Source organism: Loxodonta africana, chromosome 17 (genome assembly GCF_030014295.1).
Source record: "Loxodonta africana isolate mLoxAfr1 chromosome 17, mLoxAfr1.hap2, whole genome shotgun sequence".
NCBI classification, from domain to species: domain Eukaryota; kingdom Metazoa; phylum Chordata; class Mammalia; order Proboscidea; family Elephantidae; genus Loxodonta; species Loxodonta africana.
Window position 1 is genome coordinate 61,717,510 of NC_087358.1, and position 27,014 is coordinate 61,744,523.

At 42.2% G+C, this 27,014-nt stretch overlaps 1 protein-coding gene across 2 annotated transcripts in view; it reads right to left on the reverse strand.

Annotated features, from left to right (window-relative positions):
- EPSTI1 (epithelial stromal interaction 1) overlaps positions 1-27,014 on the reverse strand; it is a 128,070-nt gene that overhangs the window by 85,103 nt on the left and 15,953 nt on the right. For both annotated transcript variants that reach the window (XM_023551256.2, XM_023551257.2), the window contains exons 2-6: positions 24,877-24,935; positions 22,452-22,535; positions 18,485-18,558; positions 17,696-17,779; positions 7,708-7,781 (exon numbers count right to left, since the gene is read on the reverse strand). In XM_023551256.2, the coding sequence (XP_023407024.2) occupies positions 7,708-7,781; positions 17,696-17,779; positions 18,485-18,558; positions 22,452-22,535; positions 24,877-24,935 (375 nt within the window). The remainder of the gene's footprint in view (positions 1-7,707; positions 7,782-17,695; positions 17,780-18,484; positions 18,559-22,451; positions 22,536-24,876; positions 24,936-27,014) is intronic.

Consider the following 27,014-nt stretch of genomic DNA (forward strand, 5'->3'; position numbering starts at 1 on the left):
CCCACAAAGGGCATTAGAAGTTTTGTGAGCATATTAGAAGGCAAACTTGGGGCGTAAGTGTGCATATTCAGCAGCCCTGTCTGAATTCTCAGCTTCGGAGACTAAAAAAGACAAAGATGTGTCTCCTAGGAACTAATCACACTATCATTCAAATGGCAGTAAAAGGTATGCATGGTTCAGACAGCAGAAATGAAGGAAACTTCCCAACATTACTATCCACAGGCTGAGCCAGACGTGATACTTGGTGATTTAGGAATGAGAAGGACCTGTTTTCCAATATGATTGGTTCCAAGAGTTTTTCCAGCAGTTTTTTTTTTTTTTTAAGAACCCAGTCTTTCTTCCCCTTACAAACAATGTGGAAAACTCTACATAGGAGTACAGTATAGCCAGAAGAAGTTACAAAAGCCCACCTACCCTACGGTGAGCTGCATAATGGTACTAACCTCAGTACTAGGCTGGGAAGAGAATGCCATTCATACAGGACAAAGACAGAAGAGAAGGCGGCCATAGTTCCTCAGTTTTCTTTTCTTTTTTTTTTTTTTTTTGCCTATTCTAGGCAAAATTTAGATCTTGGTATGAAGAAACAGAAGTCAACTTTGCCCAAGTCTTTCTCTCTGAGCTGACCCGCTCCCTCCAATAGTACTCTCCACAAGGACCCCATATCACTATAGTGCTCACCACCCATACTTCCCTGAACTCCAAAGGACACCATGCCCCTAAATCACCTATTTTCTCTAACCTCCCCAAATCGTAAGCCCTAGGTTTGGCAGCATTGCTTACTGCCGCTATTACTTTGGGCAATTTTAATTACCTAAGCCTCCTCCTGTAAGATGGGGATACCAAAAACCAAACCAAGCCCATTGCTATCAAGTCGATTCCAACTCACAGCAACCCTATAGTACAGAGTAGAACTGCCCCATATGGTTTCTAAGGAGTGCCTGGTGATTTGAACTGCCAACCTTTTGGTTAGCAGCCAAACTCTTAACCACTACACCACCGTTTCCAAGGCGGGATAATACATCCCTAATATGGAGTCCTTGAGTGGTACAAATGGTTAACACACACGTCGGATAAACAAAAATTTGGGGATTCAAGTTCACCCAGAGGTACCTTATAAGAAAGGCCTATTTCGGAAAAAATCAGCCATTGAAAACCCTATGGAACGCAGTTCTACTCTGACCCATAAGGGGTCTCAGTGCATCAGGGTTGATTCAACGATGGCAACTGGTTGGTTACTGGTTACAGATGATGTGAAAATTAAAGGGAAGAAATATATATAAGGAAACCCTGGTGGCGTAGTGGTTAAATGTTATGGCTGCTAACCAAGAGGTCAGCAGTTTGAATCCACCAGGTGCTCCTTGGAAACTCTATGGGGCAGTTCTACTCTGTCCTATAGGGTCACTATGAGTCGGAATCGACTCGATGGCAGTGGGGTTTAATATATATAATGTGCCTAATACTGCACTTGACACTCCACAGGTTCTCATTAATAGCCACCCACTGCCATCAAGTCAATTCCGACTCATAGCAATGACCCCGTAGGGTTTCCAAGGTTGTAAATCTCTGCAGAAGCAGACTGCCACATCTTTCTCCCGAGGTACACTGGTGGTTTCGAACTGCCAATCTTTCGGCTGTCGGTAGATTGCTTTAACCACTGCATCACCAGGGCTCCTTTCTCATTAATATAGCAATTTATTATTACTTTGCTTATTTGGCTTCAAAGTCAAGTACTTTGTATTTAAAAAACAGAAAATAAATGGTCGCTATGAGCCGGAATCGACTCGACAGCAACAGGTTTTCGTGCGTTTTTTTGTATTGTGTTAAATGGTTATTCGTGACAAAATTGGTTTGGTTCTCCCAGAATCCAGATTTCTGGGTTCATGGAATCATGGTGGCCCACCCAGGCCATCCACCTCTAGATGTTCTTTTGAACACCTTCAGGTCAAACAATACCTTAGTAAGCAGCTTAGTGGAGACCATATTGGAACAGGCTGCTCAGTCATGCTGAAAACCCCAATCAACACTCCTTCCCCCCCCCCGCCCCCGCCCCCCCTTTGTCTTGCTAACTGCAAGCTTATTTTGAGCAGGAAGTTGCAGCAGGTAGTGGCTCTGTCCACTGACTATTCCTAACCCAAACCCAGTGCCGCCGAGTGGATTCCGACTCATAGAAACCCTATAGGACAGAGTAGAACTGCCCCATAGAGTTTCCAAGGAGCGCCTAACTAGCCCTAGTTACACGTTAAAGCATGCACAGATAGAAATCATAACCTTCAGCTGACTTCCCCTCCCAGACCCCCAAATATGGGCATGGGAGGGCTAAAGGCAGAAAGTTCCGGGTACCAAACCCAACCCCCTGACGCCACTGGAAACAAAGAGCTCCCCAGCCCCCTTAGTCAGCGAGCACATGGCCTTATGGTCACTAGACCCTGCACGCTCCTTGTATGCCCAGACAATAAACTTGCTGCTTTCTGTTTCCGTTGCAATTGTGTCCATCTTGTTTTAATAAGTCAGGACAAGAACCCAAGCGGTGTTCGGTTACAATATGGCCTTAGGAATTGAGTTCTTTTGGAAAATCATCTATGTTCCAGTTTCAAGAAGCAGGAACTATAGGGTCTGACTAGAGGTTGTGCTTTAGGATATATGGTGTATCCTTGGCGATTCTGTTTCTGTAACTATGGGACCATGAAACCCTGCTGGAGCTTCGATGTTATCTTCTGAGAAACTAACATAACAATGACCTATGTAACTTGCTTTCACTGTCCCCTCTTGGAGCACCTTCCAGGTACCTTTGGGTTGATGCTGTCAGATTCGCATTGTATCTACTCACAATAAATACATTGTCATGCTAATCCTTGGTGTTTCTCTAAGCATGTCAGTTTTTGACAATAGACATGAATCAAGATTTTAAAAGTTATAATCTATAGCATATATCGTTTCTGCAGCAAACCCTTAAAAGAGTACTGTTTTCCCTAATACCCACAGACAAAATGCGCCTCGAATGTCTTACCCACCTTCCCCCGACCCTAACCTCCACCGCTGGTTAAACACGCTGAAAATCCGAATCCGTCAGGACATTTGTCTGACAAGAACACACAATTAGAAAGATGACTGTGGCCCACAAAATCCGTTACCATTTAAACTTAAAAATCCCAGGATTTATTTTATCCTATGGTTTATTAAGTCACCAAAGTCACTACTTCTTCTCTTTGATATGAAAAATCAAAGGTTTATTCATTGTTATTTCAAATCTTCATATCAATGAGTAACAACACTGACTCATGGAATAGGCCATTCTGGAAAGTATCACATTCGAATTTTTATAAGCAGTAAATAATTACAGAGACTGAAAATCATGGTGAAACAATGCCAAGGTTAAATGCCCCTTTCTACTCTTCATTTGCATGCTCAAGAATCCTAAAACGAATTCTAAATTGTGAAATCGCAGTCCGTCCCCATCCGGAGTGGCAGGCTTAATGCTCCATTAATCTGGTCTGCTCTCAGCCTCCAATTGAAAGAGTCACAGCCATTCGATTTTCAAGGAAAAGACAGTAGTGCTGAAGTACATTCCAGAGGTCTTTTCATAAAAACCATCCTGTGTGCTCCATCTGCGTGTGCAATCTGCTTGTGTGTTTTCAGCCAGCTTGCATGGGCAGATTAGCACGTACAATTAGAAAGCAACCTCACAGGCATTCAATAAACTGCCTTCATTATTACACTCAGGAAAGTCCCTCTGGATGTCAATAAAAGCCTAGTTTTCTGCCTGTTAGCTAAATAATTGACAAGACTAAAAATAATCAGAAGCAAAGGAAGAGAGTCAAGAACAAGGTATTAAAGAGCACGTTAAGATGTACACGGCGGTGACCCAGCTTGTTCTCTGAGCTTTGGCTCCAGCAACTTGGATCTACCGTCTGTTCAAGCTGATAGCTGCCCTTCTCAGCGGGAAATACTACCACTCTGCCCTGCTATTTAAACCACACATCACAGCACGCCGAACACCAGCAAGGACATGGGCACTGACTAGTTTGAAAGAATTTCTTATTTGTGTTTCTATATTGTGTGCCTTAGTTTGATGGTTTCAGAGAAATCTACTTTCTGTCTTTTTTCTTTTTTTTTTTTTAAGGAGCAGCCTGTCTGGTCTGCTAAAATCTGCACTATTAAAATTCTAATAGTTCCCCTAGACAATTTTTCCACTATAAACTGATTTTAAGAAGGTACAATAAAGACTTCTTATTCAAAGGATCCATCTTTTTCTAGAAGTCCCTTTCATATTCCTAGTTCTACAATGGTCATTCATTTCATGAGCTATTGCACTTTTAATTTCAAAAGTAATTCAGAATAAAATACTTAAAAAAGAACTCACACCTATACCTCTTCTTGTATTCCTCAATAGGCTTTAAAAATCAATTTGAGACACCTCTCATTTTTAACTGCCTTCTCTTTTTCCAGGTTAACTGGGACCTTCATGATAAGCAGAAGAAAAGCAAGAGTAAAATGTGCATTTAATTGAATTCAGCTCCACTGACAGTGTGTGTAGTAGCTGGAGGTAAACCCTTTTTCTCTTTACAGAATAAAATGGTGGCTGATCTCTAGCATTTAGTGAAATACAAACCCCAGAAGCTGGAAGATTAGGAGGGAAAGGAGATCAGGAGACACAAACTCCCAGGTCCTTTAAAACCCCGAGAATCTTTCATTCTTACCATTTTTTAATGACTGTACCAGTTCAAACTGGTTTGAAGCCCTGCTCTCAACCATTCTCTACCTATGATTGTTGCTGTTGTTAGCTGCCGCTGAGCCGACCTCAACTCATTATGACCTATGTACAAAAGAACAAAAAATTGCCTGGTCCTGCATCATCCTCACAATCAGTGACATGTTCAAGTTTATAACGGAGTTATTGTGCCAACCACCTCACCAACAGTCCCATATATCCTCACTGGAGCTCTACTTTATCAAACCTGATGTCCTCCTCTAAGGACTGATCCCTCCTGATAATGTGTCCAAACCAAGCAAGTTGGACACGTTTCTGTTGTGATTTATAAGGTTTTCATTGGCTTATGAAAGTACTTTCAGAAGTACATCACTAGGCCTTTCTTACTAGTCTGCCTTAGTCTGGAAGCTCCACTGAAACCTACCCAAAATGGGTGTCCCTACTGGTATTTGATATACCAGTGGCATAGCTTCTAGCATCATCACAACATGCAAGCCATCACAGCGTGGCTAACTGACAGACATGTGGTGGCTACTCAGGAAGAAGGAGGTAATAATACATTAGCCCCACTAGCCTCATAGGGTCGCAAGTTGGAAGCGACTCGATGGCACTGGGTTTGGGTTAATCTGCTGCCTCCCCCCGGCATATCTCTTTTCAAGGCAGTGAATTTCTCCTGGTTTTTAGTTTCCCACTATCATGGACTGAATTATGTTCCCCCCAAAATGTGTATTAACTTGGTTAGGCCATGATTGTCAGTATTGTGTGGTTGTCCTCCATTTTGTGATTGTAATTTTACGTTGAGAGAATTAGGGTGGGATTGTAACACCACTCTTACTCAGCTCACCTCCCTGAGCCAATGTAAAGGGAGTTCTCCTGAGGGTGTGGCCTGCACCACCTTTTATCTCTCAAGAGGTAAAGGGAAAGGGAAGCAAGCAGAGAGTTGGGAACTTCATATCACAAAGAAAGCAGCACAGGGAGCAGAGCTCACACTTTGGACCTGTGGTTCCTGCACTGAGATGCTCCCAGACCATGGGAAGACTGATGACAAAGACCTTCCTCCAGAGCCAACAGACAAAGCCTTCCCCTGGAGCTGGCACCCTGAATTTGGACTTCTAGCCTACTAGGCTATGAGAGAATAAAATTCTCTTTGCTAAAGCCATCCACTTGTGGTATTTCTGTTATAGCAGCACTAGATGACTAAGACACCTGCCAGCACCCTTATCCTTATGCCTACCTTAGAAGAAGAGTAAGGAGAGACAGGCTATGGGTTCTGCGGCTAAAATGGGAGTACGGTAACGTCAACTTAAGGGGAATAACATCTCTTGTTAGCATTTCCACCCTACCCCACCCCACCTTCCACCTGTTTTTTGGGCTGGTTAGCTCCGGCCAGAGTACCTAGAGTGCTAAGTGGCAAAGTAAAGGACTCAGAAACTTCTTTTTCCTTTCCTGCCTCTGAGTCATAAAGCAAGAAGAAGCTGTGTTATGATAGAGACAAGGTAATTTCAATAGTGTGAAAACACCAGAGGAGGCTCTTCTTGGAGGACGAATACACTCTAGGGTGTCACATATGCTCACCCCAACTTCACAGCGATCTTAAATTCTGTAAATGAGGGGCAATAAAGGGAAAAGAGAAGACGATGCAGTCAGAAAATAGTCAATAAAAAAAGGGAAAGCCAATTTACTAGTTCTGCATCAGAAAAGCTGTGTATGGTCTCTGCCAAGTAAAGGGTGTATGATCACATTCAACAGGGCCCTCTGTGACAGAAGTATCATTTCCAATCCCTACAATGCTCAGGGACTTTTACGTCATTTACAAAAGTTATTTCATTTAATCTTTACAAATGAACTAGCCCTATTTTTTTAAAATGAGAAAACTGTGGCTTAAACAGGTTTAGTAGTTTGCCCAAGATCATCACTGGGGAATGGAGCTGTGAAACCACATCTGTCCAGTTCTAATGCCACCACATTTGGAATTAACTCAGGAGCCAGGCTCTTTGGTTTTTTATCTAATCGTTTAAGCAGTGTGCTGGTAACCTAGCTGCCAAGAGCGAGGGCACGAGATTTTCTTTAAAGCCTATATATAATAGCAGAGCAGATTATCTTCAACACAAAGCACACAGCAGTTGCTCTATATGGGACATTGGTGGTTCGGTGGTAGAATTCTTGCCTTGCATGCAGAAAAGCCTGGTTCAATTCCCAGCCGATGCACCTCGCATGCAGCCACCACCCATCTGTCAACGGAGGCTTGCGTGTTGCTAGGGTGGTGAACAGGTTTCAGTGGAGTTTCCAGGCTTAGATGGATTAGAAAGACAGACCTGGTGGTGATCTGCTACCAAAAATCAGCCAGCAAAAACCCTTTGGATCACAATGGTCCAATCCTCGACTGATCGTGGGGATAGCACAGGACCAGGCAGCCTTTTGCTCCACCAGGCATGGGGTTGTCGTGAGCTGGGGGCAGACTCAACAGCATAACAACAAGAGTTGTCCTGTTATTCACATGCCACACTGGAAAAATTACCACGGTGTGACCACCAATCGGGAGTTTCACCAGTGACTGCGAACGATTTCTCAATTCTCAGTCTAGGAAGGTATGACAATTATATAACAGCCCTCAATCCATGAGGTAAACCCCTTGTTAGTTTAGACTCTCCTTGGACTGGTTTTCTTAATATTGGTATTTTGGAAGTCATCATAACTAATCTGAAGTACCTGGGATCACCGAAGAATCAAGCCCTCCTAGTCATTTATAATTGGAGGATTCTTCAAATTTAGCAGTACAGTCTCTAATTTACTGACTAATAAAGAACACTTTAGTGAGCACAGAAGTCTCCAACCTCAGAACCTTACTTAGATAATGACAGAGTTCAATTACATAATTAATACGACAGTCAATAGTCCAATACCATATGCTATTTTGAAAAGTTACCATCACCTAGAATACAAAAGCAGGATGAACACTATGCCTATAAAGGCACGAGGATCTGAAAACATAAACTTACTATTGCTGATGCTCTCTGAATGCTTCTCTTCTGAGGTTTTCTTGAAGTCTCTTTTTCTCCTCTAGTTTATTGCTCTGAAAGCACAAAGGTCAAAGTGTAACATATTAGAGAAGCTTTAAGCAGAATCATGATGTTTAAGTTACCCAAGGTCCAAATTCCATAGTCCTTTGTGGCTTCCATAATCTAACATGAAGCCCTACAAGGGGTTCCAAGACGCTATTCATTTCAGAGCCCATGAGCACTCCAGTGGAACCCAGGAGCCCCAAGTTATTTCCATAGCTCCCCTTACCCAACTTGATGGGTATAATCAAAGAATCAGTATTTTACATTTTTATTCTTTAGTTCAAATGGCAGCAACATTTACATTTTAAGCAGTGTTTCCAGAATGTTCAAATGGAAACATGAGACTTCCATACCAAGTATGTTAAATTAAAATTATAATAAATGGTTAAGTAGCTCATTAAAAAACTTACATACACACCACTGCGCACCAAAGCATTCAGGAAAAGCTTTTCAATAAGCCAACCCAACTCCCTTCTGACTTAGTTTCAGATACTTAAAGCTGTTGAGAACTGAACAACAAATGTCATTAAAAAAAAAAGAGGCATCCACTTGAATAAAAAAGAGTTCTTTTTTTTTTTAATTACTTATTAAGAGAGTCTAGAGACAAAGGACTTCATATTTGATATTACTATCACCATGGCTCTGGCATATTTGAATCCAATTTAAAGAATCCAGGAATGCTTGCTTTTTTGCCCACCATGACACAACTGTTCTTTTCTTTAACTTGCCTATAAAAAAAACAAGTAAAATTTCTAGGCAAAAAATTTTATTGGGAGTTGAAGTTCCATAACACAGAAGAGATACGAAGCTTTAAATGAATCCCAGGGAGACAGCTGGGTCTGCTTTAACAAAAAGCCTGGATCTGCCCAGCAGGAAAACCCGTGGAGAGGGAATAACAGAAATCACCACTTTCAAACCCTGGCATAAGTCTGGCTCCATCTTTCAAGGGGATGGGGGCAGGAATTGTTCATATTGTTTATTTCCCTGAAAGTCTTCATTTGTAGAACTATGTTCTAGACCCCACTTTTAAAGGCAAAATGGACTATGATTTCAATTTCAGGAAAAAAGAAAAAATTGGCAAGGAAATTAGCAGAATCAAAGGGAACCAATTACAAGGCAAAGCAACTGGATTAATAATGAAACAGAATTCGAGGAAACAAGCTGACAGAGAATTGTGAAACAGAATAAACATGATCCGAATCTAATAAAAATTCTGATTCATGACACCAAAAGTGATTAATTACGATAGGCTTCTCACACTCTATACACTCCCAGGCCAACAACAACAACAACAAAAAGGTAAAAGATGGCAAGAAAATACCCGGTGTTGATTAAGCCAGGATTAGAACGCTACTTCCAGAAGAGTGGCAAAACATACCAGCATCAACAGACAAAGGCTGGGTTCCTTCAGCAAGGTCAGAATTTGAGAAGTTACATGGTTTTAATCTCTTCACTAATACATTATCACTGTATACAACTCACAAAACAGTTACACAGTAGGTAAATTACATCTTAAAAAGATCCATCTACTCTTTAGCAGAAGTCTATAGAGAAGAATTTTCCAAAATACTGGAGGACTTGAGAAATTTTATTTAGGACCTACCAAAGTTGGTTCCTGCTTTAGTATTTAAACAGACTCTTTCCATTTAACAGTGAGTGAAGCAGTCACTTAAACCTTTTTTCAACTATATACAGATGCAGAATGTTAAATCTCTAAGAACGTGAGATCCAGAGACAGAAAATATGGAATCCACTTCAGCTCCACCATCACTGTTTGACTGACCTTAAGCAAATCATTTAGTATTCCTGAATCTCATTTATTCAACAAGCATTTATCAAACGTCTATTATACGTTGGATCCTGGGAATACAGAAATGAACAGAGCAGTGCCTACCCTGGTGAAACTCAGAGTCTAGCTGGGAAGATGTCAAGAAAGTAATATGACAGTATGGCATGTTAAATATGTTAGGGGATTGTTGTTGTTGTTGTTAGTTGCCATTAAACTGGCTCTGACTAATGGAGAACCCATGTACAGCTGAATAAAATGTTGGTGGATCCTGTGCCATCTTCATGATCACTGGTATGTTTGAGTCCACTGCTGCGAGCCGCTGTTGTGTCAATTCATCTCATTGAGGATTTCCCTTGCTTTTGTTGACCCTCTACCAGACTTGATGTTCTTTTCTAGTGACCTTTCCTGATGATATGCCCAAAGAGAGTCAAAGTCTCACCATCCTGCTTCTCAGGAACATTCTGGTTGTATTTCTTCTAAGACTGACTTGTTTGTTCTTTTGGCAATCCATGGTATATTCAATATTCTTCACCAATACCATGTTTGAATATATCAATTCTTCTTCTGTCTTCCTTTTTCACCATCTAACTTTTGCATGCATATAAGGCGACTGAAAAGACCAAGGTATGGGTCAGGTGCACCTTAGTCATAAAATTGACGTCTTTACTTTTGAAAACTCTAAAGAGGTCTTTCACAGCAAATTTTCCCAATGCAATATGTCATTTGATTTATTGAATCCTGCTTCCATGGGCATTAATTGTTAATTCAAGTAGAATGAAATAACTGACAACTTCAATTTCCTCTCCATTTATCATGATGTTGTTTATCGGTCCATGTTAAGGGATAGAGGTTTACAAATAATGTAATATGAATACAGAGAAAAAGCACAGAAGTGAGTGATCAGGAAATACTCAAGAGTTCCACTTCATTCATTCAGTGCCTGCTAAGTGGTAGACCCCATGCTGAGTCCCTGGAGCCAAGAGGTTGAGTAACACTCAGAATGTGGTTTTTATCCTCAGGTTCATGGATAAGCTATATATGTTGGAAGTATGCTCACTTTTATGGAGAAAGGTTCCAAAGCTTTCTTAAGATTCCCCAAGGGGTTGATGATCACGTAAAACTATGCAAACCATGAATCTAATTAGAGGTAGAAATTATAGAGACCAGTCTTTAAAAACAAGCAAGAGTTTCTCAGGAGGAGAAGGATGGGGTGGGGGCACGGCTACTGCACTCCACTGTGCCCTTGTTCACTGCTCAGGGGAGTCCAGCAAAGTGGGAAGGAAAGGCTGAAACAGAGCCAGCTCACCAAACCATGCACCTTGGCATAGGGCTGCTTCGGCTCAAAGGAGGTGTCTTTTCCATTTCTCACAAAGGCACTATCTATCACCAGTCTGAGTGCCCATGGTGCTGAGATGGGATGGCGTAGAAGCAGCAAAGGAAGAGTAAGGAAGCAGAAAAGTAAAGGTGCTTAAGATTGATGACTTTTATTTCCTATGAAGTGGGAGATGAAGGTATCTGCTGAAAATGAAAGAAGAGGCTAAGGGGCATATGAAGTCAGGCAAGGTTTTGATCATTAGAGACGGGCCTGGAATGCCAAGGAAAACTGCCTGCTAATGCCAAGACTCAGCCGACATGGAAGCCCAGAGATCTGGTGAGGCAAAAGAGTCTTAAGTGTTTTTTCCCCAGCAGTCTCATTCATGTAAATGAAATAACTGAACCCATCAGATCCATATATAAAATAACAAGAAGCTGATAAAACAGAGTCTAATGAGACAGTGTTAAAGCACTTCTTCACGTTCGTAAGCAGGCTAGGACATCCTTGTGGAGTGCTTACTAAGTGCCAGGAATTGTACTAAGTGTCTTACACATATTGTATCCTTTAATCCTACCAGTTCCACGAGGTAAAAATTATTATTCTTATCATACACATTTTACAGATAAGCAAAGTCATGCATGGAGAAACTAGCAGCCTACCCTTTTAGTACTGCCTCTGCATTTCAGATATATCATTAATGTCTCAACATTATTTTTTAATGGAACCCTACTAGATTTTGACAGTCGGAGGCTTAAGGTGCACACCAATTTATCCACAAAGAAATGCATGACGCAAGAGCTGTATTTCTGGGAAACACTGGTGTTCCTTGAAAATTTTCAGAAATTGACATCTTATCCTGGTTTACAAAAGAAGATTGAAATAATTTCCTCACGTTGAGTTTTGCCCCTAAAATTGTTCTTAAACCTTTAGCTGTTGCTACTACTTGTCTCTTAGAAATAAGAAAGTAACGAGTGTGAGTTCTTACAAATATGCATTTAATATACATTCCTTATTTCTCTACATTTGATATATATATACCTTATTTTCTACAGGTTAGTTTCTAGTTCACTTTATAGCATTCAAAATAATGATGCTTCTCAGTGTTTGCATAAAACACCATGACTTCCTGTGCTCCAAATGACTTTAGCAACCACGAAGGCTTTAGATGCCACTCATCACCCTGTGATCAATCTCTGGCTAGTTTCCTATCCTTTCTGAGCCTACTCCCCCCATCAGAAAAAAATGTAGGTTATAATACTCCACAGGGCTTTTAGGATTCGTAGATCTTCACAGCCTGTGAACAAGAGACCTGCTCTCTGACCTGCTGATGTTGGGTTCACCAATCTCTGTGGCTACGTGCATCAGGAGAAGCCTGACCCATGGACTTGGGACGTTCCAACCTCTGCAACCATGTGACCCATTTCCTTGATATAAATCTCTCTACATACATATATATTTATATGCTTTACTGGTTTTGCTTCTCTAGAGAACACAGCCTAAGGCAGAAAGGGTTTTTGATATGAAATTGGAAGCTTTCCAAAGTTTGTAGATGTTATGAAAGTCTGGAAAAACAAATTATTACTTAATTGGTCAATGTGATTTGGGGGGGAAGTATGGTGGAGGTTTGTTCCCACAGCACTAAACTTGGGTCTGAGGATTTATGAAAACATGTCCACTTATGCTGCCATATTCAGCACTAACAAAAGTACTTGCATCTAGTGTTTTTTGTTTTTTTTACACCACTTTCTCTCACTCTGATGCACTAATATTTTAGACATAGTTTCTCAGCTTTACAGATTTCTAGGAGGAGAAATTAACACATCATTTTAACATCACATGGGTTGTGTTAGTTTCCTATTGCTGCTGTAACAGACTACAGGCAGACCCCAGGTTACAAATGTCAGACTTAGGACAACTCATACTTGCTCTTGAATGTTATGTAAATTTGCCCTCCCTCTGAAACGACTGAACCAACCCCTACTCGAAATAAATTCCTCATCACAACCACCTTCACTAGCTGCATGTGCGACTTTTACGTCATTGAAAAGTCTTTGAGCCTTTTCTTGCACTAATGTAAGGCTAAATAAGAACCATATGCACCTTTTCTGACTTACTTACAAATTCAACTTCAAGACACAGTTAGGAAAGGATCTTATTCACAAACCAGGGACTCTCTGTACTACAAACTTAGTGGCTTACAACAGCACAAATTTATTACAACGTAGTTCTGGAGGTTGGAAGTCAAAATGGGTCTCACTGGGTTAAAATCAAGGTGTTGACATGGCTGCGTTTCTTCTGGAGCCTCTAGAGGAGAATATGTTTTCTTGCCTTTTCAGCTTCTAGAGGTCTCCCACATTCCTTGGCTCATGGCCCTTTCCTCCATCTTCACAACCAGTAATGGTGGGTTGATTCCTATCCTCTCTCTGGTTGTCTCTCTTCTTCCTTCCCTGTCCACTTTTTATTATTATTTTTTTTTTAGGTGAAAGTTTACAGTGCAAATCATTTCTCAGTCAAATATTTACACCCAAATTGTTTTATGACATTAGTTGCAATCCCCACCTTTCCACTTTTAAGAACCCACGTGATTACACTGGGCCTATCTGGATAATACAGGATGATGTCTCTATTTTAAGGTCAGTTAACTAGTAACCTATTTCCATCTGCAAATTTAATTCCCCTTTACCAAGTAACATAACATATTCACAGATTCTAGGGATTAGGATGTTGACATCTTTGGGGAAGGGGGCATTATTCCGCCTGCCATATGGGTTATAATCTGTTTTTAAATCTATAAATGTCAGACACACAATATGCTAGACCCTTTGCAAAAGCGTTGCTCTCCTCAGCCCTCTGAGGTCTGGCTTTGGAATGTGGTTAGTGGGAGCAGGGGGGGAAGGGTACCGCTTTTATCTAGGGCTAAACAGTGGTGTGCTTGTAAACATTCAACAACCAGCTCTGGCAGTGAGGAGGAGGGGAGGTTGGTTTGTAGGATTTGCCGATTTCTATGATGTAAACACTGCCACGATGATTGATCTCAAGCTACCAACGAGAAGTCAACTAGCTCACAAAAATCCTGAAAATTGGACAATCTGCTTTCACAAGTCAGCACAAGGAGGTTCTGGCACACCACTGGAAGTGCATATACCATCAGCATACTCAAGTATAGCATTTCAAGTTTGACTGAAGCATCAAGGTGCCCTCTCCAAAATTCCTCTTTGCCCAAAGGATCAGCTCTCCTGGGCCCCACCAACATAATCAGATGCTAATTTTTTTTTTTTTTAAAGAGCTGGCCTCCCTCCTGCGTTTTAAGGATTCATAGAATATCTGCAAATGCTGGTACGAAATCCAGTTCCCTCTCCTCTCAGGATATAGTGTACTCAATGTCATATGCACCAGTGGTGACCAACCAACTGAGATTCAGTGACCACTGTGGTGAACCCTTCCCGGAGAGTAAAAACTGGAAGGCAGGTGTGTCAAGACCTGGCCTGCACAGAGGCCAAGCTGGAGGCTCTCGGGGTGGCACAGGCTGCTCAGATTTGACTTGGCTGAGAGTTACTGGGCAGCAGCCATTTGCCAGGGATGAGGGCAGTGTTTTGCAGGCCAGTGTCCATGTATGCTTCTTGTGCATTTGAAAAAATAAATGCTCCATAAGCACAGCCATTATCACTTCCTTTGGCCATTTTCACCTTGGCAATGTGAAGTGTGCCACTTCTAGATGCCTTATGTCCATTTTTCTTTTATCTGACATCAGCTACTAAACAGGCTCACATTTAGTAAGAAAAGGCATAAATGTCTCTCCCACAGAAAGGCCAGGTCATGGTGGCAGTGCAGGCCAGTCAGCAGAGAAATCAAGTCTGTGGGAGGGCCAAGGTGGGCTGTTCTTTCTCTTGGAAGGTAGTGTAGATTAGAGCTCCTCAGACTTTTATGTGCACAAATATCCCCCAGGGAATGAGTTAAAATGCAGATTCTGAATTCAGAAGGTCTGGTGTGAAGCCCCTGAGTCTTCATTTCCGACACACTCCCAAATGATGCCCATGCAGACAGTTCAAGGACCACATTTGAATAGCAAGGGTCTATATCTCAACTAGAAGTCCCTCGGTGGCACAAAAGGTTAAATGTTCAGCTGCTAACCAAAAGGTTGGAGGTTCAAGTCCACCTAGAAAGTCCTGGCAACCTACTTCTGAAAAATCAGCCATTGAAAACTCTGTGGAGCACCGTTATACTCTGACACACATGAGGTTGCTATGACTCAGAGTCGACTTGACGGCAACTGGTTTAACACATCAACTCTCTCACCCCCACCTCTCGCTTGTGGGCATATTTGTACTAACAATCATTATAGTCATCACATTAGAGAAGCCAATCCAATCCAGATTTCTGTGTTTTATCGTCTAGTGTTATGGTATAGCTTGGAAAGGGAAAAAATAAATCATTTTACTCCATGTTAGTGACAATATTTTCAGCCATACATTATTTGACGCATGAAGAAATGAGCTATAAATGACCCATAAGCAAGCCAATTGTGGGTATTAAATGACAACCAAAAAATGACTTTAGGAAGTTGCAACTCATTAATTCTTCAGGGCATGCAAGCCTCTGACTTCAGTCCCTAGGATGATCTGACGACTGATTGCCTTTGTTCCGGCTGAAATGCAGGACACTCTGCTCTGTGAAGGAAACGCCTCTTCTACTACCACAAGACCAACGTGTGAACCTTCTTTCAGGGGAGAAGATGGGGGTGGGAGGGAGGAGACTTGGACAAAGAAAAGAAGATTGGGGAATAGAGAACCAGAAAAAGGATACAGACAAAAAAAAATTTTTTTAAGAAGTAATAAAAGCTTTTCAACTTGGAAACAGAGTGCTGAATCACATTTCGTCCATGAAGCTCCGATACCCTTTTTTTAACCTCTAATATTTTATTGCACACTATCATTCACAGTTCCTCATGTGCAAGTCCATTCTCCCTCCACCCTCAGAGCCTACATCCCTACAGCAACAGAGATGCTCATGACCTTGGGAGAAGAGACAGTGGTACTTACAGAATCATTTGACAGGAAAAACTCAGAGAGGGGTGGGGGACTGTCCCAGGTCACACAGAACAAAAGGACATCTTCTAAGTAAGACTTAACAGTCTGCTCTCCCAGCCAGTTAGAGAGCTCCTGGAGGGAGGGAAAGACTCATATGCCCTTGTTCATTCCATAAGCCATTAGCTCTGGGCTTCATTAACTCCTAACAGGTGAAAACATCTGTTGCTTGGTAACCGGGTTTACATTTTGACCAACACCAAATCTTTAACAGAAAAAGGCAAGGGAGAAAAAAGGAAAAAAAGGGGAAAGGGAGGGGAGGACAGAAAGGGGAAGGAAGGGAAACAGGAGAATAGAAACTGTGTTTCCAAAGAACCACAACCACCACAACCTCCACCAGACTGAGTCCAGTACAGCTAGATGGTGCCGGGCTACCACGACTGACTGCTCTAACAGGGATCACAATAGAGGGCCCCAGACACAGCTGGAGAAGAGTGTAGAACAAAATTTTAACCCACAAAAAAAGACCAGGCTTACTGGTCTGACAGAGACTAAAGAAACCCTGAGAGAATGGCTCCTGGACACCCTTTTAATTCAGACCTAAAGTCACTCCTGAGGGCCACCCTTCAGCCAAAGATTAATCAGGCACATAAAACAAAACAAGACTAAAGGGGCACACCAGCCCAGGGGCAAGGGCGAGAAGGCAGGAGGGAACAGGAAAGCTGGTAATAGGAAACCAAGGTCGAGAAGGGGAATGTTGACATGTCCTGGGGTTGGCTGCCAATGTCACAAAACAATATATGCATTAATTTTTTAATGAAAAACTAATTTGCTCTGTAAACCTTCATCTAAAATACAATTTAAAAAAATTGTGTTTCTTTGACTTATAGCTGCAGCAGATGTCATACACGATAGTCAGTATCAAGAGTCATCTCCCTGTCCCCAAACCTCCGATACCGAAAACCTACCACAGCTTAAGACTTTGTGCAAAATGGGAGTAGTGTGGGGATAGAAGAGCATTACATTCTTTTCTCTTCTCTGTCAGGTAAGTATTTTTAAAACATTTTTTCCCAAGCCCCAGAAAGGGTATCAAAACTAAAAACATCACATAGAGGTCTACAATAGACGATGTTACCAATACTGAAATGCAAATGTATGTTCTTCTATCAGTAAAGGAAGCAGGTTTGCCTCTGCCACACTCACCCTAGAATGTTTGGATATAAGTATGGTAGTGTATCACTGATTGCCGTTGTAACTCATTGCTTTGCTTTCTGGCCAAAGCAGTTACTACCTTGATCATTCACCTGAGAGAGAAGACAGTGTGATGACTAAGAGCTTCGGTTCAGACCAGTTGGCCTAGGTTCAAATCCTTGTCCTTCTGCTTACTGGCTGGGTACCCATGAAGTAGTTATCTACCCTTCTGTGTCCATTTCCTCACTTGTAAAATTGAGTAACAGTATATATTCCACAGGGTTATTGTGAGGGTGGAGTCCCCGGGTGGTGCAAACCAACAACGTCTTTTGCTGCTAAATGAAAGGTTGGAGGTTGGGTCCAGCCAGAGATGCCTCAGAAGAAAGGCTGGCATCTTGAAAAATCAGCCATTGAAAACCCTATGGAGCACAGTTCTACTTTTACACACATGGGGTCACCATTAGTCAGAATCCACTCAACAACAAGTGTTTTTGATTTTTATTAGGAGGGTTAAATGAGTTTGTAGATGGACAGTGCCTAGAGGAGAACCTGGCACACAGTAAGCGCCCAGGAGATGTTAGCTGCTGAGCCTCTCTATCCTCTTACCTTCTCTCTCTGAATTGCCTTCATTTTTTGGAACTCAGCTTCCTCGGCCTCCTTCTTCATTCTCACAGATTCTTCTCTTTTTAGCTAAATTGCATTGAGATTACAGAGGACAAAAACCAGTTACCATTTTTCAGTCTGAACCTCTGGAACACAAAATTATGATGAAAGGCAAATTACAGTATTGTTTGTGCTATACCTCGCCATGATTATAGGTTGTTACTTCAAGCCATTTAGATCACAGAGAATGGCCAGGCTACATACATCTCCTGCCCGTGAAACTTCTCTCTTGGCTTTTCTTCCTCAGTCGGAGTGTCTGTCTCTTGCTTTGTCCCTCTCTCTCTTCCTCCTTCTCCCTTTCTCTCTCTGTTTCTCTCTCTCTCAGTTGGGAGAGAGGAGGTTGGATAATTTTTCCTGATTACAGAACTCATAGTGTTCATTGTAAAAATCACTGAGCATCTTAAATCATTTTTTTTTTTTTTAATACTTTCGCAACTGGTATGGGGTAAACGAATTCACAACCTTGGAACCAAAACATTCAAAACAGTGTAGTTCACTTAAACTAGGAAAAAACAACACATTCCCTTAATCAAGGGTCCCACTGGCTTGAATAATTATAGGCAGCCGTCTCCACTTCTCCCTTCCTGATTTCTTTGATTTTAAGAGTTTCTTTTTTGCAGTTGGTTTAAAGGTTTTATGCTTTGGGTAAAGTAACTGTATTATTTCAGTTGCTTGAAAATGCTGGTACTCAAATTCCTTGCCAAAATTAAACTCGAAGAGATGGATCCTGACCTTTCGCTGGTATTTAGATTGCATCAATTGGAGTTGTTGTTTCTGCCTGACTTCAGCTTCTGATTGTCTTCCACCTAGAGGGGAAAAAGAGGCAGGAAGGTGAAGCGTGAATATTAACCTGAAATGTCAGCCACCGGAAACTAATTAATACAGGCTCAGCCAACAACGTGAGTTTCTTTAACATTTTTATACTGCTGGAAATAAAAACATAACCAGCTTTCTTAATGAGGCATTCAAATATATAATTATTTAAAAGAGAAAGATGAGGCCAAGTTTCTAATTGAAAAGACAATCCTACTAAGGTTTTTCAATCAGGTGAGTATTAGAGTTTTCACTTACATTGAAATCATACCTGAAGAGCCATCCTAAATGATAAGAAATAGTACCTGTCTTCCAAATTCTAGAACATTCTTCCTGCTTGAGTATGACCACTCCTTAACTTAATAAAGAAGAGGATCAGTGATGCCTAAATTGCTTTTCTTCTTTAACTCGACTGTCCTATGTTTAAGTAGCAAAACCCAGGATACCCTCAGGAGTCTTGTCACCAAACAAGTGCACAGTCTTTACAGCCTAGCATTTTAAAAGCACAATGAAAATTGTCTAGTTAGTAGTTCACTATAAATCCATGCTATTTGTCAGTCAGTCTTTAGGTAGTCAAGAGAAATATATGGATGTTAGAATATTTGCTTGCTGTCTTTGGAACCTAAAATAATTTGAGGCCAGAAATCCTCACAGCTTGACAATCATCTAAGAATTACTGCTTAGAGATTTTTCTCAGTGTTTATGCAAGTCTGGTGTGCATATTATAAAGATTCCTTTAAAATCATTCTCTAGTGCTTTGGTCACTGGAAGTGTCGGTTCTCTGTAAGATTCACTCTCAGGGAAGATGTGTTACAATAATTTGCATTCACTGTAGTTTTCGTCATTGAACTGGTAACAACACCACAGGGACCTTCCTCTGATTTCCAAGATATATACAAGGCCTGTTTTTTATATAAGGCCTGTTTGGTTTTGGCCCTATAGTCTCTGCTGCAGGGAGGTGGGGGAATGGGAGAGAAGCAGTGAGGATTACGGAAGGTTTTATCAAATGTTACAGTCACCTTCAGTGTCTCCTAGAATAGTTCAAGCAATAGGGGCGTAGGGAAAAGTTGATATTAGAAGAAACAGAGAAAGCATCTGCAGATTTTGTTGAAACTCATCTCAAAGTTTAATATATTCTAGGTTTTTCTTTCTTACTCCCTAGCACCTTCTTTCACATACATACTTGATCATTCTCAGATACTTTGTATAACAGGAAGTTGCAATGAGACCCCTGTTTCATTTTGACTGAGATGCCCAGACATAGAGATTCCAGTAGCTCCAAATTCCAAAATGAGGTGCTTGGGTCTCTAAGCAGGATCTACAAAGGACGTAATTGAAACCTAGTTTAGGGAACCTTAACTAAGAAGCCACCTTTAGCCTATACAAGGGGTTGGATAGGTCAAAAGCAAGTTGTCAGAGAGTCAGCTCCAACTGATGGCAATGCCATGTATGTCAGAGTAGAACTGTACTTCATAGGCTTTTCAAAATGGCTAATTTTGGGGAAGCAGATTGTCAGGCCTTTCTTCTGAGATGCCTCTGGGTAGACTCGAACCTCCAACCTTTCGGTTAACGACTGAGTGCATCAGCTGTCTGCACCACTCAGAGATTCTGGATAGCTCAAAGAGAGACAGAAATATGAGGATGTCTTAGTGAACTCCATCGTGTGTGTGTGTGTGTGTGTAGATGGGGGGATCTTCAATATGAGCAAGACAAGTTTAATGAAAACATTTGAAGAGTTCAACCTGTGTCCCCAGGAGGACAAGGGACTCAGTGGACCTGGACAAGTCAAAACATAAAAGCACAGGGCTGTGACTAGTTGGCTACTCAGATGGGTGACCAGGGGGAGGTACTGCCATGCAGATGGCCTGCACGCCCAGAGTTTATGGGAACAAGAGACTCATGAGTGAGTGTTTCTTATATTCTAGGGTAAGTCACATGGAAGAGAATACCAAACTAAAGACATCTTAAAGGGACTTGCTCGTGAGGGCCACCTAGGGGAACAATGAAGCCCTATAAAGACATATACCAGGAACCAATGGTGACATGAAGAGTTGGCAGCAGGCCAAGGTAATCACTTTTCTGAGTCCCAGTGTTTATAAGGTGGATGGAACTAATAACCACAGGGCCCGCACCCATAGGGCTGGCAACAGTTTAAATGAGGCAGTGTGTGTAAAGTGTTTGAAACTGTATCTAACGTGCACTTAGTAAATAAGAGGGGTAGTTATTACTAGAATGTATGCTCCAGGAAGGAGTCCCTTGGTGGTACAAACGGTTAATGTGTTTGGCCGATAACCAACAGGTGGGAGGTTCAAGACCATCCAGAGGCACCTCGGAAGAAAGGCTTGGTGATCTACTTCCAAAAAATCAACCACTGAAAACCCTGTGGAGCACAGTTCTATTCTGACACACATGGGGTCACCGTAAGCCAGAGTCGACTTGACGGCAACTGGTTTTAAGCTCCATGAGGGCAAGGACTTAAAAGATTTTAAAAGAAAAGAAAAAGAGCTACCTGAAGAAAAGGTTATCATCTCTATGGGGAAATGCAGGTCAGAGATTGGGAAGTGGGAATCTGAAGAACACAAAGAACCCTGAGAGAGAGTGAGCAGTAGGCAGGGCCAAGGCGCGCAGAACCAGGCCAGTGCACTACAGACCCTCGCCTCCCCAACTTCCCCTTCCCTCTTTGGCCCTGTAGGCAGAGTCAACAGAGAAAAACCTAGCCAGCCCTTCCTCTTGCTAGCTTCCTACTGAAATGGGCCTGGGCTGCAGCAAGGGAGAAGCGTTACTGTTTCGTTAGTAACAGTTGTATGTAACCAGTACCTAGGACTAAAAACCAATTACTGAAATGAGAGAGTTTCCGGCCTGGAATTCACTGGTCCACTTGACTATTTGAGAAAAACCAAAGAAGAGCAGAGGGATTCTGCTCTAATTTCACCCAAAGAGCAGGCAGAACACTAGTCCCACACAGCCAGTTTGAAGAGACCAGTTTGGAAAGAAAAAAAAATCTATTTCCCAATTGTCAGCTTATTCGGTGTAAAGATAACACTCCGGGTTCACTCCTTTCATGACATGCAGGGCAATGGCTGTGATAACACTCTTACTTTCACTCCTGGAATGATTTCCAACTTAGCTCATTTCAAAATTATATTCTGGGGGAAAAAAACGCTTCACTGAAACTACCATGATAGTAGGTGGCCCCTGCCTCTGGACCTGTTTGTGTTGACTAATCTGTGGAAACCGTGTGTCCAGCCCTTGAAGCTCTCCACTGGCGCTAGGACAGAAAAGGCAGACAAAACGTGAATGATCCCCACGCGGAGGCATCCACTCTGAAGGATTCAAACACCCAGCGAAGGCATCAGGACCATTCATCACCCTGGCAGCACGTACTCCTGGGCCCCAAAGGTCTCGATCTTTAGAAATGCAAACACAGGTGACGGTTTCCTTTATACCCACCACTGGGTCCCCCACTCACCCTCACTGCAGTTGTGGAATGGCCTCTCCATTCCTATTTTTTTCACATTAGCATTTCACTACCATGATTAATACGTGTATGATCTTTTTTACTCCCATCCTGACGAGGGCTATGATATGGCATATGCAGCGCCCCAGGTAAGCTTCCTTCCTGAGTTGAGCATCTCAGGGGCTCTCAATTATTTGGCAATTAAGCCATCACTTTACTCCCAGATAACTGGCACCATCCGCTTGCCACTTGCAGAAAATCAGAAGCAATAATTTACCTGCAGACTTGCAGCTTTAAATGTGTTCCATCCCAAGGACAATAGTGACCAAACAACCTGTAATGCGCATTCAAAGAATGCCGCATGCAAGGTGCTAACAGGATCCAGCAGTGGCCGGCCCTCCCATTCAGGGAGCTGGTTTGCTTGCTTACCCAGCGGTCTTGGCACCAGGCTAACTGGTTTAGCTCTATTCTGCTCCTTCCATTTCTCCAGGCTCTCCAGTTCTGTCTCAGCAACTAGGCCAGATGAGAAATATCAAATCATCAATTATTAGAAGTTGAAAAGGAAATTGGTCCTTTTAGATGATAAGAAAGACACAGCAATTAAAGGGCAATTAACTACATGTAGGCATGATTAGGAATGACACCCAGGCAAGAGAGACAGTCATTCAGTCCTAACCTTGCAGGGTCACCTGGCCCACCCGTGTGTCACTTTTTCTCCACAAGTCTGCAGAGGGTTCAAATTTGGAAAAAAAAAAAAAAACCAGTTGTCATCAAGTCAATTCTAACTCATAGCAACCCCATGTGTGTCAGAGTTGAATTGAACTCCATAGGATTTCCAATGGCTGATTTTTTTAAAAGTAGAGCACCAGGCCTGTCTTCCGAGGCACTTTTTGGTGGATTCGAACCTCCAATCTTTCAGTTAGCAGTCAAGCATGTTAAATCAAAGGAGTTTAGTTTTCCTTCTATTTTGGTATTCCTCAGACCAAATTAATTTTAAAGGTTTCCTACAGAAAAGTTGTACAAAACTAAAATATTAATATGTCCATAATAACTTTTCACATACAGGTAAACAAACGTGTATCCCCAGAAAGTTTTGATGCTCACTGCCTTTGTTTTAAATGTTCTCCCAAGCTGACTGAAACTACAAGGCATGGAGGGTCTGTGCTGGGGACTTTTGGGACCCCAAGGCAGAGCCTGCTTCCCTGCAAAGCACTGCACATTCCCCAAATAGTCACTCTGAGTGACAGCAGGGGGCGCCAGAGAGATACTGTTCTTTTCTTCCCCTACATGCCCTAATCTTCACATTAGACCTGATGGCTCAAAATATCCATTTATAACGTTTTAAAATTATTGTTTTTAATTCTGAAACATCTCAGAGTCCAAACAGACAACACTGAGACTTGAATTCCTGTGAAATATTTAAATCAAAAGCTTCTAAGATGCCAGAAGCTCTGGGGTTCTACAATGAGCCAACTGTAACCCCTAAATCAGGGACTGCCTGTCCGGTGGGGAACCTTTCCTGTCATTCCTTAATGGCCATCATGAGTGACAATGTTACATTTCCCACCAACAACCTCATAAAAAAGGAGAACATAAAATCTCAGTGCTAGCCTTGTTAAGGGTGTCTGCCTTAATGAGCCTTTCAATTTCTTTGTGAATTAAAGAGCATTAGTTCTCCTTCCAGCTCCAAAATATCATGCTATGCCTTTAAATGGCAGCGTTTCTATCTACTGTACAACTTTAAATAAATGTGCTACAACTGCTAACCAAAGGGTCGGCAGTTCGAATCCGCCAGGTGCCCCTTGGAAACTCTATGGGGCAGTTCTACTCTGTCCTCTAGGGTTGCTATGAGTCAGAATCGACTCGATGGCACTAGGTAGGTTACACACCCACTGGAGCCCTGGTGGCACAGTGGTTAAGCCCTACAGATGCTAACCAAAAGGTCAGCAGTTCAAATCCACCAGCCGCTCCTTGGAAACTCTCTGGGGCAGTTCTACTCTGTTCTATAGGGTTGTTATGAGCTGGAATTAACTCGACAGCAATGGGGTTTTGGTTATACACCCACTAAGTTCAAGAAGCACAAAACAAGACAGACATGGTCCCTGCCCTCAAGGAGCTTATAATCTAGAGAAGGAAACTGAAGTACACAAATAAAAGCAGCTGAGGACAGACCCTTAGAAAATTATGAGAGCACAGAGGCTACATAATTCCATTGAGGAGGGATAGGAGAAATCAAGGAAGGGACAAATTCCTTCACCACCTATTTAGTATAGACCTAGTCTGCTTCAAAATATTCACGGTTTCATGAAAAATATCGGCAGTTGGCCTAACTTCACAGGGACAAGATAGGTATTTTAAAAATAGGTGTGAAATGATATAAGCTGACAGAAATGCGAGATTTACAATTGCATGCCCAGTTCTGTTAGTAGTGTGTTGTTATAGGTGCTGTTGAGTCAATTCCAACTCATAGCGACCCCATGTGACAGAGGAGAACTTAAACCACAGGGTTTCCAAAGCCGTAAACCTTTACAGAAGCAGACTGCCACATCTTTCCCTACACAGAGCAGCTGGTGGGTTCAACCCACTGATCTTTTGGTTAACAGCTGACAGCTTAACCACTGTGCCACCAGGGCTCCTGTTAGTAATGTAGAGAAACAAATTTAGAAGTATTAACAACATAATAATTTTAAAAGGGTAAATAACACTACTAAAGTTAAAAGGGAAAAAGAAAAGCCTTGGTAAGATCTGGCAAGTCTATACAAATGAGAAAATGAAAATATTCCAGACCAAAACAAATTGTACTCCTTAAGAAGACACGAAACATTCTGAATGTTCAGTGGATGAATATACGTACTCCGTCGTATCTGGTTTCTTCGGCTTTCATTTGGTGTTATCAAGGTATATGCGCCTGTGCTAGAATGAAGAGAAAAAAATGCTTATTTCATGAGAAATTACTCATTCCTATAGCCAAGCCAGCCTATCTGACTGGGTTCTGTTCTGACTCATGCCAACCCCATGTGTGTGAGGAGTGTAGAACTGTGTTTCATAGGGTTTTCAGGGGCTGGCTTTTTGGAAGTGGATCACCAAGCCTTTCTTCTGAGGTGTCTCTGGGTAGACTTGAACCTCCAACCTTTCAGTTAGCAGCCAAGCACGTTAGCTGTTTGCACCACCCAGGGACTCCACTAATTCATATAAGCCATCAGGTACTCTTCCTTCTAATATACTCTCCTTATCATCATCGCCATCAAATAGATACCATGGAAGATACAAAGACTGAGATGCCTCTGTCCCACGGGAGCTTATGACAACATGAAACAAATACATACCGCCAAATACAGAAATACAAAGCAAACAATGAACAGTGGCAAGTGACTGCTTCACGTTGGCTCTTGGTGGACTGTCTCTGTAGGACTCCATTGAGCCTCTTGCTGGCCCTCATGTGTAAGTACCGTTAAGATAGCTTTAGACTGGTATTCTCATGCCTGTTATCCACAACACATCCAGAGTACAGAAAACACTCATCTATCCTTTATCCCCATAAACTCTGAGAATGCAGGCCATCTGCAGTGCAGCTACCTCCTCTTGACCACCCATTTGAGTAGCCAAATGGCCCAGTCTTGTGCCTTTAGACAGCTGTCATCAAGTCAACTCCAACTCACAGCTACCCCACGTACAACAGAGTGAAATGCTGGCCAGTCCACCATCATCCTCATGGTCACCAGTGTATTCAAGTTCATTGTTGCAACTATTGTGCCAATCCATCTTACCAAGGGTCACCCTCACCCTCACCAGCCCTCTGTGTCACCAAACAGATGTCCTCCTCCCGCAGTCGATCCCTTCTTATGATGTGTCCAAAGAAAGTGCGTCAGACAATGATCCGTTGTGATCCATAACGTTTTCATTGGCACATTTTTAGAAGAAGATTGCCAGATATTTCTTCCTAGTCTGTCTTAGTCTGGACCCTCCACTGAAACCTTTCTACCATGGGTGACCCTGCTGGTATTTGAAATACCAGTGGCACAGTTTCTAGCATCATAGCAACATGTAAGTCATCACAGTAGGACAAACTGACAGCTGGTGTTGGCTTGTACCCTTAGGGTGAGTGTTGGCTTATACCCTTAGGGTTTGACTTTTCTAGTCATGAGTCTATTGGGCCACTCATTAGTCTGGGACACAGGTTGAGCATAAACAAGAACTCAAACTGGGAAATCAGGGAATCTGATATAAAGAAGGCTTCATTTAAGCAAAAGTATTCTACACCAAGGCTCTGGGAAGCTGTTAACATACCGTGAGCTTGTCGGGGCAGGAACTGTGCTTGATTGATCTTTGCAGGCCCAGCACCCGGAACAGTGCCTGGTACAAAGTAGCTGCTTGATAAATGTGGGCTGAATTGAAATGAAACCAGTCTATTAGTCTGTGCTGCGGGGGTGACTATTCCCTGAGATGATCCATGTGGCCCCACCGTAGCATGAATTGTTAAAATCCACCTGTTGCCGTTGAGTCGGTTCCAAGTCATAGCGACCTCTAGGACAGAGTTTCCAAGGAGTGCCTGGTGGATTCAAACTACCGACCTTTTGGTTAGCAGCTGTAGCACTTAACCACTACGCCACCACGGTTTCCACATGAATAGTTAGCAGAGCAAAGGTACAGCACAGCAACAGAAAACAGCATGCACGTGGGTACAGTTTTACGAAAACGCTGTAGATAAACACAATCAGTTTTAAAATGTAGGTTTTCTGGGGGGAAAAAAAAATCAGATGCTCTTAGAAGTCTCTCTTCAACGTGGAATGTACAATTTCGAAGGCCAAATTAGCAAAGATTGAACGGGAGAGGCCAAAAGTGCTGATTAACACAAACCATTTCTTTCTTATCTCATTATTTCGTAGCAATGTGTCTTCAGCCAGCTTCAAACTGGGCTTTAATTTCAGACTTGTAAGTGTGAGGTGTACAACCACCTTTGCCTGCAAATGGGGCTGCTGGACGCCCCATTAC